This window comes from Apteryx mantelli, chromosome 7, assembly GCF_036417845.1.
Source record: "Apteryx mantelli isolate bAptMan1 chromosome 7, bAptMan1.hap1, whole genome shotgun sequence".
NCBI lineage: Eukaryota > Metazoa > Chordata > Aves > Apterygiformes > Apterygidae > Apteryx > Apteryx mantelli.
In genome coordinates, this window is record NC_089984.1 from 44,772,257 (window position 1) to 44,792,218 (window position 19,962).

The window sequence follows — 19,962 nt, forward strand, 5'->3', positions numbered from 1 at the left end:
AAAACACTAATTTCCTTAGAGCCTCGTCATTTCGGTATCAAGCCCCACACCTCCTGTTTTCAAAACGCTTCTCTGAAACGGGAGGATGTTATGCTGCTCATCACACACACAGAGTACAAAGTACATAGAAAAATAATTCAAAATGATCTCTTAGCTTGGCTGCTCAATGGAGACACCAACTTGAAGACAGACCCGATTTTTCAAAGAATTCGGCACTGTGTGCCACATTATATGTTCAAAGCATGGCTGCCACTGGTTTTAGTTATTGCTTTTAGGACTGTTTTAGGTATCTCTTAGAAGGAATTCATACAGGGCTTCCAGAAAATTGTGTGATTAGCATCCGCCTGTGAAAAATTTAACTGAAGCTTGACTGATACCAACTTCACAGCTTGTTCACAGAATCCTCCTGTTTTCCTGTCTCCTACCAGCCCGATGCTGCTGGGCCGTGAGTCGCGGCGGCCCTCACGCCGCTTCCAAAGTGCTGCTCTCTCACCGGTCACTCCCCATCGCACGTTTGTGCGGCTGGTTATGAAGCCTTGAACTTACGGGTATGGAGCTGCACCCCACTGTTACTGCGAGACCATTTCTTGCAGTTTTTCAAGAAGACTTACAATTTCAACCCAGCCTCCCCAGCTCAGTTCTGGGCATTTGCAAGTTTAATGAGTAGCATCTTTTGGCTGATGGACTATGCATAGCAATAACTCTACAGAACGCCCATCTAGGACTGTTTCTTTCCTTTAAAAAACGACAGTGTAGTTCTAAGCAGGGTAATTACAGATGGTTATAGCCCTTTTGCAGAAAATAAAATCAGTCTTCAGTATTTCTCCAATGCCAAAGGCGATCATCCGAGAAGAAGGCAGCATGCATCCCACTGCCCCAGTTTGGTGGATGTATTCAGAGTCTAATAAAAATCCATCCTGTGGATGTTTGTGAACCAAAGCAAGCCAAAGTGTGGTGGTGTCCTGCCTACAAAAATCAAAATGCAATACTCCTGACGGCAGCACAGCGAAGCAACACCACTTTGATATCAAAGTCTCACCATGGTAATACTAAATACTTGATAATCTACTGGGACTAAGAAATGTTCCTTCACGCTCTTCGTTTTGCTGTGCAACAGACCTGTTGTCGGCTGTGGCATGCAACAGTCTTATGAGTAACAGCAACACTCCCTTTTCAATGCTCTTCTAGTTTGTGTTACAGGAAAACAGGTCTCATCCCCTTCTGATATATTATAGAGTCTAAATAGGCTATACAAATCCCCAAGCAGTAAAAATTATCACTATCAAGTCCCCAAAACCTCTGTACAACCTCCTGCAAAATGCTCTTGAGATATATTCAGTTCCAGTTAAAATTATCTTTGTTAGCAACTATTGTCTGGAGGAACTTTTAAGGTAGTTTTTTCACTGCATAAAATTATCTTTATCTTTAAAATTACAGCGAGGGTATTTAGCATTCGAGGGTAAAGTCACCGTGAGTCTGCACACTTACCTAGCAGTAAGTTCTCCTTGAGTTTTGCAGAGATAATAGACACTGGACTTTGATGCCATGACAGCTCTAGAAGTGTATAGTGCATATACATATAGTGTGTGTATGTGTGTGTGTAGATTTCCACAGATAGTCTTTTTAAAAGCATGTATTCCCCAACTCAACCCAGTAGATGGCATTGTGATCTTGCTGAATACTTTTTATTGCAATAATAACTAACAACTGTTTCTCATTAAAATAAAATCTAATTATGTAAATTGTCCACCCAACATTAACTTATATTGTAATCACTTATTTGCTGTCAGCACTATGTATATCTTTTTTATAGCATACTGATCAGCTACTTTTCCGAGTTTTCAAGCAAGCAAAAGCTAACCAGCTTCTACAAATCAAAAACTTTCTAGCTGTAACAATAAAATTAAAGCAACAGACTGCCCCATATAGGCATACATATATATCACATATATATACATATACAAATACATACATACACATATATATACATACATACACACACACACATATCACACACACATATATATACATAAAAACCTCACAGACATTTCTAATAACTAAATACACCTGAATCAGGTTCTTCAGTCTTGCAGAATTGAAGAGAAAGCAGTTAACACAGCAGGTCAGCAAACACTTATATATGTTACACTGCTATTTCAGTTATCATTATTACTTTTTAAAGTTCTGAAGATCATACACCTAGATGCTAAATGAACACAATTCTAGCCTAAGTAAGAATTTGATTGTTACACCAAAATCAGCCTTTTTCTTCATTTGCTACCAAACATAATGCATTTTATGACAGAGATAAGTCATCTAACAAAACACAAGTTGCTGACATTAATTTGTGCTTAAGACTGAAGGAAGTCATAAAGAATTAGTCCTATTTCAATGTTTCATTATTTATTATTAATACCATGAAAAGTTTCTCGTTAGTCCTGTAAGCACTGTAGCTTCTGTGCGATTTAAACCACGCCAAAAAGATTATTTACCTTTCTTAACAGAGCAATCATTTCCTTTGACCACGCAGACGAGTACTGAACACTGACAGTACTGAAGAGCTGAACTAAAGACTCTACCGGGTTATTGGAGTGGATATCGTACGGTCTCTGAGAAAAAAAGCAGAAATATGAAGAGAGATTTACTTTTCTCTCTGAAGCTCACTAAGAAAGCACGGTCTTGGAATACGGGATAGCGCCAAACACCTTACCCATCCTCGAAGAAGTTCGTAAGCCATCACTCCCAAGGACCACCAATCGACTTCGAAGGAGTAACCCGTCCCACCGCTCATAAACGAATGAAAAATCTCTGGAGCTAAACGGAAAGAACAAAAATACTGCTGTTCCTTTCTCTTTCAATCGCCTGTTTCCTGTAAGTCACTACGTGAACGTTATCACTATTTTCCTGCGTTAATGCCATATGCGAGGCTCTACAGGACGATCTAAGACTCAGCGTCTCTCCTCCCCGAGCAGGTCGCTGTCGAGCCACGTGGCTGCAGAGCGCCTAGGGAGCCCTCACGCCCCACCGAAGGGCAGACGAAACCTGGCCGCTGCCTGGGCAAGGACCAAGCCCCAGCTCGAACAGCGGCAGGAGCCAACAGGGAGAGGAAGGCAGGCAAACACGGTACGATCGCAAGCGATCTTCTGGGAGTAATTCATTCACTTTGAGAGTTTCGCTTTTCAAATAATCTGGTTCTGCTGAATGACTTGGGTGCATGCATTAACGTGTTAAATTAATTCAGTTCCTCGTGACAGACGCAGACTATAAGATGGCATGCTGTGAGTGTTCTTTGAATGCAAAATATAAGTGTAACGAGCAGCTATTATTTCTTACCCATGTATGGCTTGGTTCCAGCTAATGCAGTTGCTCTTTCACCATCCCTAATTATTGTTGCAATATTAAAATCTGTTAAATGTGCATGACCTTAAATAAAGACAGATTTCGAGAAGGAATTAGTGGCAGAACAAACAATTGCAATGCAGAGTTAGAATACAAAATTTTTCAAAAGCGTTTGCAACCAGACAGTGCAGCACAGGTGTAGGCAGCTCAGAATCTAGATCCCACTAAACAGCCCTAACAGGTCCTAAAATTTTCTCCAGATCTCAGGCTTGTCAGATGGAAAACATTTAAATGGTAGCTAGCTTTGTTTCTTGATTTTCAAATCTAACTTGGAGCTTCATATTTTGAATAGTGGTCATTTAAAATATCCAGCTTTTTTTCATCCTACTTGGATAATCTATATTTTGTTCCAAGTTATTTGAGCTGAGATTCACAATGATTCTTCAAAGGTTTCCATGGCATAAACATATCAGCTATCAGAATCCATCTAAATTACATGGACATTCAGAAAATCAACAGGCTTCCTTTAGGACTATAGTGCCTAATCCCCACCTTCGAAATTATCTTCAACCCCTGCATGGAGCACTATTTTGACAGATTAAAATTCAAGGATGACCATGAGAAAAGATTTTAAAAAAAAGAAAAAAGAAAAAAAAAGACTTGGATCTTATGGGATTCTGAGCTTCAAACCTGGGACAAAAACAAGTCTAACTTTAAACATCCAATTTTTAACCATTTGGAAAACTTAAGTTCCACTTTTAGTCCGTATGAGTGAACACGAGGTATGTGACAACATTGACCCAAGGTGCAGCACAAAAATACAGGGATGCATAAGGTAGTGAGAAAAAGAATTGTAACAGTTTAAGCTTGCAAAGCTTAAACATTACTAGTAAGCCTACCTTGGGAACTAGTAACCTACATCAGCTCCAGCGTTTGGTCATATTGATATATCCAGAACCTATATTTAGCAAAGAAGACAATACGGAAATGCTATACTAAGATAACGCCATGGTAGCATCGATTTAAAAAAAAAATAAATAAAAAAATCTGGAATTGCGTTTGGATGAAAGCCATTCAACCACGACTACCTCCGAATCTCCAGAATAAAGTAGTATTGACACTCTGTGCATAACATAGCAGATGTGGACATGCTAGTCCAAATGGAATCAGAACAATATTTTCCAAACCCTAGCACTATATCAAGAACTCATTAAGATTTCTGAAAAGTGCTGGAATACTTTCTCTGTTTCTACATTTTCTGTCATCAGGACAGAAAGTGAAAATTCTAGGAAAAAGGGTGGGAAAAGCATGAAAAAAAAAGTCTCATTATCAAGCTCTGGAAAACACCTACTCTTCTTAGATCTGCAGCCTAGTCTTGGACAGCCAAATAAAGGCAAATTAGATAAACACTCAAAATGATAGGATTTTTTTTGCACAGATCAGACATCTCCAAGTCTTTTACTATAATATTGTTGTTGAAGATACTGTTTACCTCACACACAAACTATATAGGATCAGGAATAGTGAGCATAAGCTGAAGCAACAGAGATTTCTGTAAGACATCAGAAAAAAATTTCTAGCAACAGAAATAGTCAAACACACGGGTAACTTGCCTAGGGAAGCGACACTCTATCAATGGTCTTCCAAAAACTTTGCAAGACAAATGGAGGTCAGGAGCACCTGGACAGAGCTGCCGTTGTTCTGAAAGCACATGACGTGACTTCTGCTCCCTGCCAGCCTGCTTTTCCACGATTTCCTAACTACTGTTTAGAGCTGGCTTGCAGCTGAGCCAGAGCAAACGCCTGCGCGCTGGGCTGCGAAGGAAGGCACGGCAGCAGCAGTCAGCTGCCGAGTCCAAGTGCGACGGGAGGACTGGCTGATGCCACTGCTAGTGTTTGCTATTCCCCGCTGATGAATACCCTGGCAAAGCATGGAACAGCTCTCCTACGCTTGGAAAAAAGGCTCTGAGTCAGGACAACCCTCATTCCCCATACACCGAGGAAGGCTTAAACACGGACGGGCTGCTACGGGAGCATGCAGTGCAAGGCATCCGCGGTTTCAGTAGGACAGACACCCCTGCCTGTCCGTTCTTTCGGCAAAGGAGTTGTCTGACGGCTGTATGAACTACACACATGAAAAATCATGCTGTCTGACCCCAAAAGAGCCAAAGACACAGGTACACGTGAACAAACTGTCGAGCGGTTGGTTAGGAATTATCACTAGCCGGTCTGCGTTCAAGTGTCTTCTCCAGCTCAAAGACTCCCTGTGAGGTCCTTGAAGGCAATTCTGTACAGACAGAAAAACAGACCTCCCTACAGCTCAATCTAATACAACAGGATTTTCACTGTGGGGAACACCACTGTTCTTTAATCCTCTAATTCAGACCACGCTTCCAATACAAACAAGAATGCTCTATAAAAGCGACCAGCTACAGTTTAATGCTCCCTCCCATATTGCTCAGATGAGTTTTCATAGATTCCTTATATTGCAACCACATCAAACTAACGATTACTTCAAATACCTTATGTAATCTGAGATGAGCAATTAAGAACAAAATCAAATATGAGTGTTGGCAGGTAAACAATTAGTCTCAAAACTTGCTTGTGGGTCATTATTTTCAAACCAACCTGAAATACAGAAAACCTACCCAGCTGCCATTCTTGAGGCTATTTTCTTCTGTCTATCTATCAGGCAGCTCTGAAAATGGTGTGTAAATCACAAATTCTTTTGTCCTATTACTCAAAATCTTCTCTTTCTCATTTATGTTTGGGCATTACACCCTGCGCCGTTTTCTAACAAACCTCCAGGCAAGTGCAAGCTTTTGCTTTGCAGAGCCTGTATGATAAAACTTGGTTTGGAGCCTGCCATCTTGAGAGACCGTGTCTTCGTTTTGTAAGTTCTGCTATGGGAACAGAGGTCAATATAGGACCTCACGCGGGAGCTCTGTGGAGACCTCCGAGGGCCATTAACAAGATGCTCTCAGTGAAGGTTTTTGAACTTACTCTGCCTGGTTCAGTCCAGATCTCGACTCAGAAAGTCTAGACCAAGAAGACATCAAAACTCTCTTTCTTCCTGCTAAATAAAAGCATACGTTCAGACCACTCACTTTAAAACTCAATGTTTTTTCACACTGTAAAGCACTGTATTTCTTGCAGGGACAACCTGTGCAAAATAAGAGGCACTGGGGCTACTAGTGAGAGGAGAAGTAGACTGGGGGTGAACAGAGGGTTACTGAGGAGGGAAGCTGGACTTCCCTTTGCATTACAAGGCATACACACGACCAACCAAAGACCAATCAAATAAGAGGAGTGGTGCCTTTTACACCCTTTTTCCAGATAAAAAGACACACGGTATGTGAGACACTAAAAAAATCAATACCTTGTATGAAGGAGGTAGAAAAAGCAAGAGAGACAGTTCCTACCTTGCTCATCAAGGAGAATGTTGTCTGGTTTTACATCTCTGGAAAAAGAAACAAAGTTATAGTAAGATGAAGTCTCAGTCACATTAAAGATGCAACTCCACAGCAACAAAAAAAGCAACCTTTTATCTATCAATCAAAAATTAAAAAGATATAAAACAAAATATCCTCATATGAGATAAGTCCCTCATAGATGGATTAGAAATATGCTTTTCCTGGGCAGTCAAACAAAAAAGTGGGAGCACCTGACCAGTTCGAGCGTCACTTCCATGAAAATGAATAGTGCAAGATTAGGCCTATTTCCATGAAGCCCTTGATCATTTTAAAAATAAATCCTGGAATGCACTGCTTTCAGTTACGCCAGGAAACACTGAGATTTCTTCCCTTAGCGACCAACAGACAGGTCTAGCAGCCAGAACGGGTGCTGCCAGGTGCGGTTCAATAGAAGCAGCTCCCCGACTCGGCAGCACCGGCAGCACGAAGGGCCTCGCTATAGCAGGGGCTAATAGAGACACCGTAATTCAGCCGGGCAGCGCGCACGGGCAGCGCTGGTGCAAAGCCAGCTTCCACCAGAGCCGGACCGGCCCCAGGCTCTTTCAGGGTACGGATGCACTCGCTTCTGCGCGCTCGCTTATCTAAGGGCACCCGGTTTCACCAGCTCAGCGGCGCGGACTTTGCCGTTACCTGTGAATGATGTGCTGGCTTCGTAAGTAGTCCAGGGCCAGGGCCATTTCGCAGATGTAGAGCTTGACCGTTTCTTCCGTAAACTGAACGTTTTGCTGCAGGTGATAGCGTAGGTCACCGCCCAGCAGCAAGTCCACCACCATGAACATGTCCTCCTCGTCCTGGAAGGAGTACCTGCGGGCACCAAAGCGGGGTGAGCGAGCCGCCCGGCTCCTGCCGCGCTGCACGGGAGTCACCAAGCGAAGGCAGGTTTTTCCTCTCCCTTAATTACACAGCACCTGTGAGAAACTGCAAACATTCCCACTACGAGCATATGCTGGCTTCAATGTTTACAGCCTTTTAATTAAGCAAGCATAACTCAAGATGCCGTCTTGCTTTTTAACCTCCTGCTATCTGAGCAGCATCTCCTTGGGGGAGGCAGCTACCCCTATTAAATTCGTCCCGCTCACCCTGCCGCTCTTCGAACGGCTTCTCAAGCACCTCATTTCCCAGGGACGGGGTTATTCCAAGGCAAATTCTCTGCATAGTTAGAAGCTTTCCATTTCCCCTCCTGCCTTAACTTGTCCGTGCCCAATTTATCTATTTGCTCTTGCGCCAATGCTGTTCTAACGTTTATCCTGACCTATGTTCAAGGTGTCTTTTTTCCTCTCAACCTTCCTTTTACTATGCTAAAAATGCCAGACTCGGCTTAGTCTGGAAACAGGCTCCCGGTTCCAGTGACCACCGGGCGCCTCCCCAGCTCCGGCTGCAGCCGGGGGTTTCTCCGGACCGAGGAGGCCCCAAACCCTGCAGATTCCCCCATCCGGTCCCCAGGTGCTGGGCACAGCGGCAGCGTCTTGGCTCCCCCGTTTCTGCTGAAGACGATTTTCTCGGCGCACGGCGGAAGCACAGCTTTTCCGCAGCCACCTCGCACGGCTTGCGGTCCTCGCGGAGAACTGCAGAACAGGTTTCGAAAATCTCCTCCTCGGTTTCAGAGCTTCGCTGATGATGTGCACAGTAAAAATTACTGTTAAAGCAGCTCCTGTTGGCTGCTCGGTCCCTCAGCAAGAGCTGTTCACTTCACATTTATGCTTTATGAATGAGTCATCTCATCAGCAGACAAAGTTTGGAGCTTTGCTAACAAGTTACTTCTGAGTAACTTCAGACTTTCACTTGTAAAAAATACGATAAACCTATACTTAAATTATCTCTGGATATTCTGAAAATGAATTAGAAAACACAAATGCTAACTTAGCCATAAAGACCAGAAAAAGAGCCTTGTATTTATTGTAGAGTAAAACGCCTCTATAAATTTGAAGTAGATTCCAAAGGAGACTGACAGCACTGAGGATAAACTATAGAATAACATTTGATTGTTATATTTGGCTACAGCATTTCTAAGGAAAGAATATGTGGGATTGTATAATACTTATGAATCACATACTTCTGTTCTTATCCCAAATGTATGCTTACTCTAAATGTACAAGCTGAAAGGGAAAAACTTGCTAAGAGAACAAATTTTCTCAAAAACTTCATTACCTCCTGAAAAAATTATTTGCAGTTGTTAAAATGTTGAAAAAAATCAATATGCACTTTGGCTATTCTGGAGTAACCAACGAACAAAAGGTATGCAGGATATTATCAGCTTTCATCCCGTTACTTTGGTTATTATACTTTTTGAATTTTTGAAAATATTGCTGCTCCTCAAGCTGTCTGGAAGGTTGCAACTAGCGAGAGAGAAAGCGGACGCCCACAGCAACGCAGTTACTGGAGCGTGGGTCTGTCCCGCTACCAGTGTGCAACTTTCCTGAGCAAAACTGTTCCTTGTGCCCCTGCTGTGTCTTTATGAAATCAAGGAACCATTCGCAAGGGACTAATTTTAGCCTTAAAAACACATTCTGATAGAGATATAAGCCTTGTAATCTCTGGGGTAAAACAATGTGCATTGCACATGCACTTCACTGCATTTTTTACACAGCATATCATTTTTGCTTAGCCACTATTTTCCAAGTAAGCACAGCCTTTATTTTACAATCACAATTTGCTCCTCTTAACAGTAGAGAAGTTGTGGCTGTAAGAATTTTAGGTAATCCAAAAAACTGCTGGGCTGGAAATACTGGCTACCCGACTCACTTATACTCTCTAAACTGCAGTACTACACACTAACCACAGTGCCACTACACTACACGCAGAAGCTTGCGCTACAGGCAAGGCACTTAGGAAACAAATCCTAGGCAAAACTTCAAGCCACCCAGGTCACATTTTTAATACAGATAAAGGACCACTCTTCTTTTTCCCTTTCCATCTGTCATCCTCCCTCCATTCTATAGGATCCAAATGTTTTCCGTCATTTTTCATAAATGTCACTCTTCTTATGGTCTGTGAATGCAAGCGATGAATTACTTATTTCTATAATCTCGCAACATGTCATATATTTGTCCCTCTCCCGGTTCCTTCCTAACAGTGTTCAAAGACGTCTCCTAGCACAGGATCCGTTTCTGGCGTGCGGGTCTCGCATGGGTAATGACGATGGGTTTTCTGGTCCCTGCCACACTTCAGGAGCTCCTTCGCACGGCAGAGAAGCCAGAGTACAGGGACCACCTTGGAGCAGGCAGCACGAGAGGATCACGAATCCAACAGCTAAACACTCATTCAGAGCTCTAAAGTAATAGATTTTATTTGACCGACGAACCTGCTCTAAAGAACTTTGCCATTAGCGGTTCTCTAGCAAAAGGCCAAACACCTGATAATTTGAAAAGATCACGTATTTTTCTCAGAAACAGATCACTAAAAATAGTAACATTTCAAATTGCTCAAGGATGGCTTGATTGCATGTGCAATGGCAAAAGTATACTAATTAGTGGATAATTTTTTAGCATCTAATAAAAAAAAACAAAACAGTCTCATACCAGGCTAAAAATCCAACAAATATAGTTAGTCTATAATGCTTTTGAAAAGCATCTTGTCCAGATAGTTACAGTAAAACATGATATGAATAAATCTACATCTCTGAAAAATGCTAGTTTCTCTGGATTTTCAAGACGTTATTTGATACAAAGATTGCCCACACACAGTATACAACTCACTGTGAAGTGCAACAGACTGTCCCAGGAATCACTGTCTACATGCAAAAGGAAGGGACTATTTCTTTAATGGCAATCGCTGCGAGTGTCTTGCTGCACCAGGACACCTCTCTCCGAGAGGAGGCACTCACCAGAGATTCACCAGGAACACGTGCTCGATTTCCTGCAGGATTTCCAGTTCTCTAAACACGTTGCGAACCTCGTCTCTTTCAATGCACTGCTGCTTGTTCATATACTTCATGGCGTACATCTTCTCAGTGTCTCTCTTCTGGACAATACACACCTAAAACACCACAAAAGGAGGAAAAAACAAAACATGTAGTCGAGCTATAGCTTCCTTTGCCGTTTTACCTGACGGAAACGACCTTTTGATGTTTTGGTGTGAGCGGCCGTGGTGCTCCAGGCAAAGCCGCTCGGCACGAGGACTTCCCAGGCTCGGGCCAGCGGACTCGCGCGCTCCTTAGACGTGTCCCCGAGGACGGCCCTGCAAACAAGCACTCGTTGAATCCCCAATCGGATCGACGTTTTCTATCGTGTCTTGCTCCTATAACAAATCAAACGGACACCTCCCAGCCAGGTGTGGTCACCAGGCACCTTTTCCCACCTCCTCCCACATCTGCTCCCAGGCGCTCTGCAGCTTCCCAGACAACCCCCAAAAGTTACAATAAGAAAACTCAAACCAAAGTACCTTGAAATAAAGAGAAAATGAGTTTAAAATACCTACAGCAGGACCAGACAAGGTAGCTGGATGTGGAAGTTTGCCTGCAGCGAAGCCAAAGCACAGTATTTCTGTGGATCGTGTTTTATTTTAGTGATGGCCCACTTGGCCAGCCCAACCCCTGGGGCTACCGGACCGGCGCTGCTTAGCCTTTCTACCCTGTTATTACCCATTCCTGATTGCTGGGCTGCCACTTGTCATCTGTTAATACAGGTCTCCCCTCCTCAGAGCAGAGTTTCCGTACGCTCTCTTTTCAGGCATGACGTCACCCCACCATCCAGATGGCCTTGCAAACGCGCAGCCACGCCGGCGCTTTCCTTAGCGCGCGCAACGCGATCCCAGCCGCCCGGCGTCGCCGGCGCCTAGGGCAGAGCTTTCCCGCGGAGAACAAGCTTCGCAGCCAGCAAGCGGGAGCCCTGTGCTCGGTGCCTTTGCGTTGCGGCTGCCTGCGGAGAACGGCGCGGTCTCCCTCCCCGCGTTTATCCCATTCCGTTCACGCACACCCGGCGCGAATTTCCAGCAGATTGGTTTTAATCTACTTCATGTAAAGCTGTGCTCTGAAAGGTCAAAATAATCCAGTTTGTTTTAACAGAAACTGATTAAAATGTAAATGTGTTAAAAACAACACAGCAACTCCCACGCTCCTAGAAATACAGGGATGCTCTGCATTGGCACTACAGCAAAGAGTTTCTGCACGAGACAAAAACCCCATGTGCTGCTCGCTGCTCCAGTTAAAGCAGATCTTTTGTAGGCTCAGTTCACACTAGCGGCTTTCCAGCGCACGCAGTCATTCCCAGCGCTGGCTCTTCCCTTCCCGGGCTGCGGGCCACACCAGGACTCAGCCCCTCCGAGGAGCGTGCCGAAGCTCGGGCAAAGCCCGCGTCCCCGCAGCGCGGGGGCACGTTGGCTGCTGGCTCCCGCCTCCCCCAAAACACACCGCCGGCCCGTCCTCGCGGACTCCGTGCACATCAGCGTGGAGCTCTGCTGGCGAGGTTTTCCAGGTCAACCAGAAATTTGCAAAAACAGCCTGTTTTCTCAAAAGCGCAAGTCAACACGGTCTCAGAGGAAGCACAGAAACACACAAATGTCAGAAATATTAGCTTAAACCAGACCCCAGATCTCAGACCCCGTGCCTGTCTGGCAGCGCAGCCCAGGCATCGCCCCATACAAGGACCTCAAAGGGGACCGTGGACACCGCCAGAGAAGCTCAGGGAGCTCCCGAGGCGGAATTCAGGAGAGCTTTAAGCTTCACAACACATTTTCTCCCAGGCATCCGGCAAGCGGGAGTCCAGGGCCTCTGAACTCCAGCGGCACAAAATGTCACGTTTCCACCAGCCGTTTAAACCCGTTATCACCTTGACAAGAAGAGTCATGATTTCGTGGCCATGATGTGCCCCGACATGCAGCACGCATAAAGCTAGTAATTTGGGGTATCAGAGAGGTTAATCTGCCGTCGGGCCCCCACTATCCCGCTCTACCGAGAAGTACAAAACCAGCGGGCTTGAATACATTTCCCAACTAATATTTCCTTTGGCGTATCTCCCTACGATTCTTCTGAGTACTAATGACACTTTAATTATCAAGGTAACTGTTTTTAAACGAGCTAATGAAAACTCTACATCTGGTATAATTACGTCTGCCCTCCTTTAATTATCAGACATGGTTATGATTACAATGTACCGGATATATTTTCTTTGAAAAAAAATAATTTGGCATTTTGGTCATACGGCCCTCGTTTGGAACAGCAAACTGAGACTGACCTTGAGATGACTTCATACAACTCATTAGAGAGAGGATAACATTTATACAACACTGGAAGCAAACACACAGGATAGTTTGCATAGATGGCAGAAAAAAACACAGACGAGACCTAAGCCATTGAACTGTTCTGCACTTCTGAAATACCCCCATTAATAACAATTTGCAAGTGCTAATGGCACATAATGTAATATCGTCAAGGACACATTACAGCAAGAAGGTGACAGAATAATAGGTGGTTATCATTAGCCAGATAAAAACATCCCAATTACGGGTACACATTGAAATTACGGGGATTATTTTGCAGTTGTCATTACAATCCCCATTTGAACAGAAAATTATGGATTTAAATAAGTATACACACACCTCAGGTTGAAAGGATTACGTCTCAAACGGCTTGTCCTAAACAATTTCAGCCTGAGTGAAATCAAACACAGTCCAAACCCAGGCTCCCTTCACGTTAAGACGAGCCTGACCAAGCCAGCTCATCAGGAGCAAAGCAAGGGCAGGGCTGGAGCAAGGTCTTGCTGCCTCTGGAAGTGGCCATGCAATGACGCGGACTGTTTCCTCTGTCGCCAGTCCAGTTGCCGCCAACGCGGGTCGACCGCAGCAACCACCGCGGCCAAAGAGGCTCCGGAGCGGCAACCCCAGAACCTTCATCCATCGCGCTCGAGACCTCCAAGGATGGAGACGGCACAGCCCCTCCGGGCCCCAGCTCCGCTGCTCGACCGTCCCACGGGGAAAGCAGGTTTCCTCATCTCCAGTCTGCGCTTCTCTCTTCTCAACTTACGCCCATGATCGCTTGTCCCGTCCCTCACCCCTGCGAAGAGCCCAGCCGCATCGCCTCGCAGCCCGGGGGCACTCACCGCGCTGTGCCGATGTCTCTCCTCTAAGCTCCTCTTCATCCGCTTCGCTCCTTTTCCTCGTCTTCACCAGGTGATTTCCAGCATGCCTCTTCACTTTCATATTCCTATTAAAAATTGCTTTGCGCTTCGTAATAGTACAGCATACCACTGACCAGTAAGCTTCAATCATTGAATAGCCATCTTTTAAAAGCAAACTGAAATGTAATTTTCAGTAAAGCTATCAGATTTTGGGAAAACGGAATATGCCAAAGGCTTCTTTTGGTTTTCAAACTTATCATTCGTTGAACCAGTCAGAAAGCCGAGCAGTGAACAGCAGCAATTAACTGAAGTGGGAGTTAGAACTCGCATCAAGATTTCTGTCTTTCAGAAACAGCAACGTACCAGCATGGAGGTGAGGAATGCAAGCAAACAGCAAAGAGACCAGGCAAAGTTTTAAAATATCCATAACAACAAAAAAAATAGGCTTTATACTGCAATAGTTATGGTTCGCTCTAGCACGCGTGAGCAGGGTGGCTACGCAGAGGAAGATGCTTGCTGTTTTTGTGATTCTGGTAAACAAACCATTTAATTCTGCGTGTGAATGCCAAAAGAATCATCTGCCTTGAAGACAACCTTCTGAGACCAATTTTTCCAATAAAACCTTCTTTCTCTTACTAACATTCATGTAACACGGCACCAGGTTTCATCCTGTGCTCGACCTCTGCTCTGCTCCAGACGGAAGGCGGTCAGCTCGGCGAGCTACGGCTTTCTGGCCAGGGAGGCCAACCTCCAGGAGCCCAGCGAACCGGCTGGGTGTCCTCTGCGAGCGCGAGAAGCCTAAACCGAGCTGGCGTCAGGCAGAGCAAAGCCTCTGCTCCCGGGCGTGCTGCTTCCAGCAACATGCCCATAAGCAGTAGCGGTACTGTTTTAGCAGTAACGGACTAGGAGTATGAGACCCGAGGTTACAGGTGGAGGTGGGTCTTCTCCCAGCCCGGTGACAACCCCGAGAAAGGCGGAGAGCTTCCAGGCTCGGTGACCTGCTGGAGAGGCTCTGGGCTCCATAACTTGTCCCTTATCTGCAACCGCACCAGCAGCCGTGTTAAGTGATGCCAACCACGCTGAAATCGGACAGCCCATCTTGCCACGCTCACGTCTCTGTGTGCAAATTCAATAATAATAATAATGAACTACCTAGCCCAATGCAAAGCACCAGCAGGATCTGACTTTTGCCTAAAGCAGACTAAACTGGTTGTGCATTTTAAAAAAGCATGAAAATAACTTTATCTTTTATAATTTCTCTGAGCAGAAAAGATTTAACTGTATCCCTTTAAAATATGGTCATTGCTGTACAACTGCTCTAAAAACAAGCCTCTCGGTAATTGCCATCCAGGCACTAAACAACATTCTTCTCTGATTTCAGTTTATTTCACATTAAGGCTAGAAGCTCATTAATTTCTCAGTATTTTTTTTTGGTTTAGGTTTTTGTTTTTAAAGAACAAGAAATGCAACCAAGCATCATGGAGTTTCTGAAATGAGTAATTCTGACTTGCCGTATCTTAACACGTATTGCATTTTATAATAATGTCACTTGCTCCGTGTTTATCTGAGGGGAAAAAAAACCCTAGTATAATAAATGAGAAAATGATGAAAGCTGCTTGTACTCGGTAATCACAATAAACAGTTTTCTGAACTGCAACTGTTATCACCTACATACCGAATCATTCCAGTTTCAAGCTCTCTAGAAATTTTTGTTCCCTGTTTTCCAGAAAAAAGACTGTGGGAGTCAGTAGAAATCTTCTTCTTCTGCTCCAGCTTTGGAAGTTGCAGCGTGGCAGGGGCAGATACGTGAGGAGAGAGGGCGGTAGCCGAGCGCTGCCAGCTGGCAGCGTTGGCGCTATCATCGGCTCCGCATCCCGGCTAGGGAGCTGCTCCGCTCGCGGGGTCGCCTTGTGACACGTCCTCCCATGGCTGGCCAGCCCCGCGGGAACCCGCGCCGGACTTGGCCGTCAGCAGCGAGAGCGCATCTTCTCCGGCGCTCCACGTGCACGCTGCTTGCATTGCTATAATTACTGCAGCTATTAATAGTTAATGGTAATATTAATGCAATTACTGATAGGGATCTAACGCTAGCCTAACTCATACAAGGAACTCTGTCAGTTCTGTGCTTACCAGGGTGTGACAATTTAGGTCCTCCACGACAAGTAGGTCTCCTTCAAAAAATGTCTCTGATTACAGAAACATGTCACTTGCAGAAATGTAAGTGCCCCAACGTGTATCTTTTTTCTGCTTCTCTATTCATGCATCTGCTTCTGTGGAAGGAATAAATATCTACTTGGTAACAAGTCAAAGTGTTTTTATTTTTAATTAATCTAGATGCATTTTTCAAGCAGATCGAGGTTTCATGACAATGTAAGGCAATGCAAGAAAGCAGAAAGAAGAGATTACTTTGTCCTCATTTCTGCATAATATGGTTCCTTGCTGCACAAAGGAAATTTTTTTCAGTGGTTAAATACAGCCATTAGAAAAAATTGTATGTAATGCTGCCAGATTTGTGGTGCAGAAGGCAGGCATCAGCTGGTAGTATATTGCTCAAGACATGGCATATAAAAGATTTAATAGAGTCCCAGATACCCTGAACATTCAGCTGTTGCCAAATGGTTTGTATACAGCTGCCTTTGCTTTTATTGCACTAAAGGCATAAAGGGTTTGGAAGTTACATTTACTATTCAGGACGTGAGATATGCATTTACATCTCCCATTTCGATCTCGCTTGATGAGGCCCTAGACAATGACAACGCCTGTATTGTCATCGTAGCTGGCAGCCCGTTTTCTTATGAAGTTGGGGCAATCTAGGTCTCCGCTCAACAACCTAAGCTATTTTATTAATTTAGAGAAGACTAACAAGGATTATTGACCTATATTACATTAAAAAAATAATGGGAGGAGAAATCTAACTCTTGGCTTTGAAACACTTATCTTGTTTAAGGTAAGAGTTATCAACAGAACATGCAGTACACGAACAGAAGCCTAAATGTACAGACAGTCCTAAAGGCATCAAGATCACCTAGGTCTTCTCAAAAGAAGGCCAAATCACACTTGGGTAGAGCCACGGACACAACCCAACATTTTCTAAACAAGCTTTTTTTCCCTGTGGTTTCTTGGTACATTCCCAAAATCCTTATGCATCCCACGCTAGTCAGAGTGGAGGCACCGAGCACACGTAGAGCACCTTACAAATACCTTTACCGAGTTTTTTTTTTTAAAGTAGTCTCAAACGTACAGAAGGAAAGAGATGAGCTTTTTAACCAAACTGGCTAGTATTTGATAAAACTTATTCTGCTAGTTGCAACATTTTTGTCTTTAAGTTGATTTTGATTTAAAGAAGAGTGGAAAAGCAAAAAACACCTCGCAGGAACAGCGGAAGACCAGCACTCCTGGCCACCAAACCACGAAACGGGAACTCCCAAGTTCTGCACGGGCTGAGGATGGTCACGGGGAGCTCCGTTTATTCAGGTTCTCTATCTGCAAAATATCGCTTTGTGAATTATGGTTTAGGATGTGTCTATTACTTATACATCTGAAGCATTCTGCAAAAAATTCAATGAAATTCCTCATAATGCATGCAGGCGAGTTGTTCCTTTACAACATTCTTCCATGAACGATTAGAGCAGCCTCTACATTTTGTGTATAAAGTTTGTTTTCATCGGTAAAAGCGGTCAAGGATTTAGCCTTAATTTGTTTGACTCTCATTTTACACCCAAGCGATTTTAGTCATCGTTATGTCGCCTCCCTTGACGGCAGAAACGTGACTGCGCTGCTCCCTCTGCCGCTGTCGCTGTGTCGCTCGGCGCAGCCCAGCTCATCTCCCCGACTCCCTTTGCCGCAAAGCGGTCCCCGCGGCTTCCCGCTGTCAGAAGACGTCATTCTCCGTTGAGCCGACAGCAAATCCGCCCGGTTGAACCTCCCCGATGATCGACAAAACGCCCAGACGCCAAGCGGGCTGATGCACGAGCTGCTCTGCAGCCGCGATGCTGCATTTCGGATGAAGTTACCGCACTTGCACAAAAACCATGAAGCCTGCAGGATCAGAGGCGCGAGCGTCAAGCAAACCCGGGCGAACGGTGCTGGTGCGCGCTCTCGGCCCCGGCGGGGAGGGAGCAGCGCGCCCCCCTCGATCCCGTCCTCCAGGGGCCCAGGGACGGGCAGCCCCGCCGCCCAGGGGCCATCGCAGAAGGAGGATTAGAAAGCAAAAAAAATTAAAAAAAAAAAAAGGGAAAATAAAATTAATGTTGGGATTAAATAAGTGGAACACGTCCGAGCGACTTACTTACACTTTTGGCTGGTTCATTTTCTATCACCATCTAAACCACGACTGTAAGTTGCCTGCAGATGAACCCTGCTCTTTCAGTAAGAAGCATATGTATCACTTACGCTCTCATACAAACCATATCTTAAAAATTAAATTGAAAATACAGATGGAATTTATCTCAGATTCTGTAGGATCAAAACATTCTCTGTCACACAGAGGATTAAGGAGCAAAAGCAGAAACAAAGTCCTTAAATTGCCAGGAATTATTTGACTTCTTACTCCCCTGCATCACTTATTGAGCTATTTCTACAAGAGTTACTCTCATTTTCCACACAACCATGGCATGAGTTGGAATGGAAATAGCAGGAATTTAGGTGGTTTTGGTGTCCAGGTGACTCATAAATTATGCTCTTTTTTTGCTAGAACTTTTTTTTGCTCTTCTTAATTCAGGATACTTTCCCCGTTCCTCTACATTTTTGCTGTTTTGCATATTTTTCAGTCCAACTTACTTCCTATCATCTCTTAGGCTCCGACTTTTCTCCTTTAGAAATTCAGTAACTTTTTCTCCTGCTGATTCTGAATGAATCCAACGTGCTAAAATCCCCACTCAGATTAAAGGTCACCTACTCATTCAATAGCATGGCTTGAATTATCTCAAACTAATTATAATGAGACAGCACAGTTTGTCTGTGGGCTCGAACAAAAGCAAGCAGTTTGCATTCTAGGCAGTATCTGTGAAGCTGATAATACTTGAGATTGCTTAATCTCTGCTGCACAAAGATTAGTCTTTCCTTCTGCAAATGCAGATGTCATTCTAAATTAAAGAACTCACGATCCTGTCCTCTGTAGGATATTATTGTCACATCTGATGCAAATACCCACAGTTAGCTTCAAGAGAGCTTCCTTTTGCTTTTGAAATGTGAGTGGTAGATTTTCTTTTTGAAGCTTTTAATGGCTTCTGCCTTTGAAAGACTAGACAAATGCACTGCAATCCTTACATACATAGAAGTTTTATTGACTTCAGCTGACAGCCATCAGAAGTTGCAGTGTTCAAACCTGGATTTCACTTACTTATTTTGTTTTTAGAGTAGAGGTCAATGCTTAGCATTAGCAAGCACTGTACCTTGATATCAAACACCTTAATCCTACATGATAGTGAACCAGAGGCAAATTCTGCTCTAGTTCATAAAAATGCTTATTCAGAGTAGCTGTACCTTGCACAAAAACAGTTATTTATCCTCCAGTTTCTGCTGACTTCCCCTGGGTATTTATGTCCGGACTCCTAGATTTGGAAAAGCCAATAAACTCAAATTAGATATTCAAACGGTTTAAATAATCCTCATATTTCCCATTCTCCAGAGAAGAAAGCGCTGCAAGTATGAGTGGTCATTTCTGGGAAAGGCTGTGGCTCTCGGCTGACGCACCGGTTCCACCGACGGCTTATCCGATGCCAGCAGCTCTCGCCCATCAGCAAACACCCGGCGCAGCAGTTTTCATCCCTCAAGCTGAGGAACCGGCCGAGGCGTGTAGGGACCACGACCGAGGGACCTCGCAGTGCCCACCAGCGGGGATGAGAGGAGGGTCCGCTCATTCTCCTCTTTTTGCCTAGCAGAGACCCAAATCGCTCCCGTCTTCCAGAATAGCTCGCGCCAGTGCTCATCGCTGTGGTCGGGGCAAGCGCGTGGGCCCACTGCCCAATCTGGAGATAAACCAGTCAATTTTGATTCGGCAGCTCTCACGGCCTGGTGCACTTCTGTGTTGCCACTGACCTGGGATTGCTCAGGAACTCGTTTCCCTATCTATCTGGTTAATGACCTTTGATTACTACT

General features: G+C 44.4%; 1 protein-coding gene across 1 annotated transcript in view; it reads right to left on the minus strand.

Moving 5' to 3' along the window:
- The window catches only part of STK32C (serine/threonine kinase 32C), a 119,133-nt gene that overhangs the window by 4,396 nt on the left and 94,775 nt on the right, over positions 1-19,962 (minus strand). The window contains exons 3-8 of the mRNA XM_067300392.1: positions 10,635-10,786; positions 7,442-7,615; positions 6,761-6,798; positions 3,334-3,423; positions 2,711-2,814; positions 2,493-2,609 (exon numbers count right to left, since the gene is read on the minus strand). Of these exons, the coding sequence (XP_067156493.1) occupies positions 2,493-2,609; positions 2,711-2,814; positions 3,334-3,423; positions 6,761-6,798; positions 7,442-7,615; positions 10,635-10,786 (675 nt within the window). The remainder of the gene's footprint in view (positions 1-2,492; positions 2,610-2,710; positions 2,815-3,333; positions 3,424-6,760; positions 6,799-7,441; positions 7,616-10,634; positions 10,787-19,962) is intronic.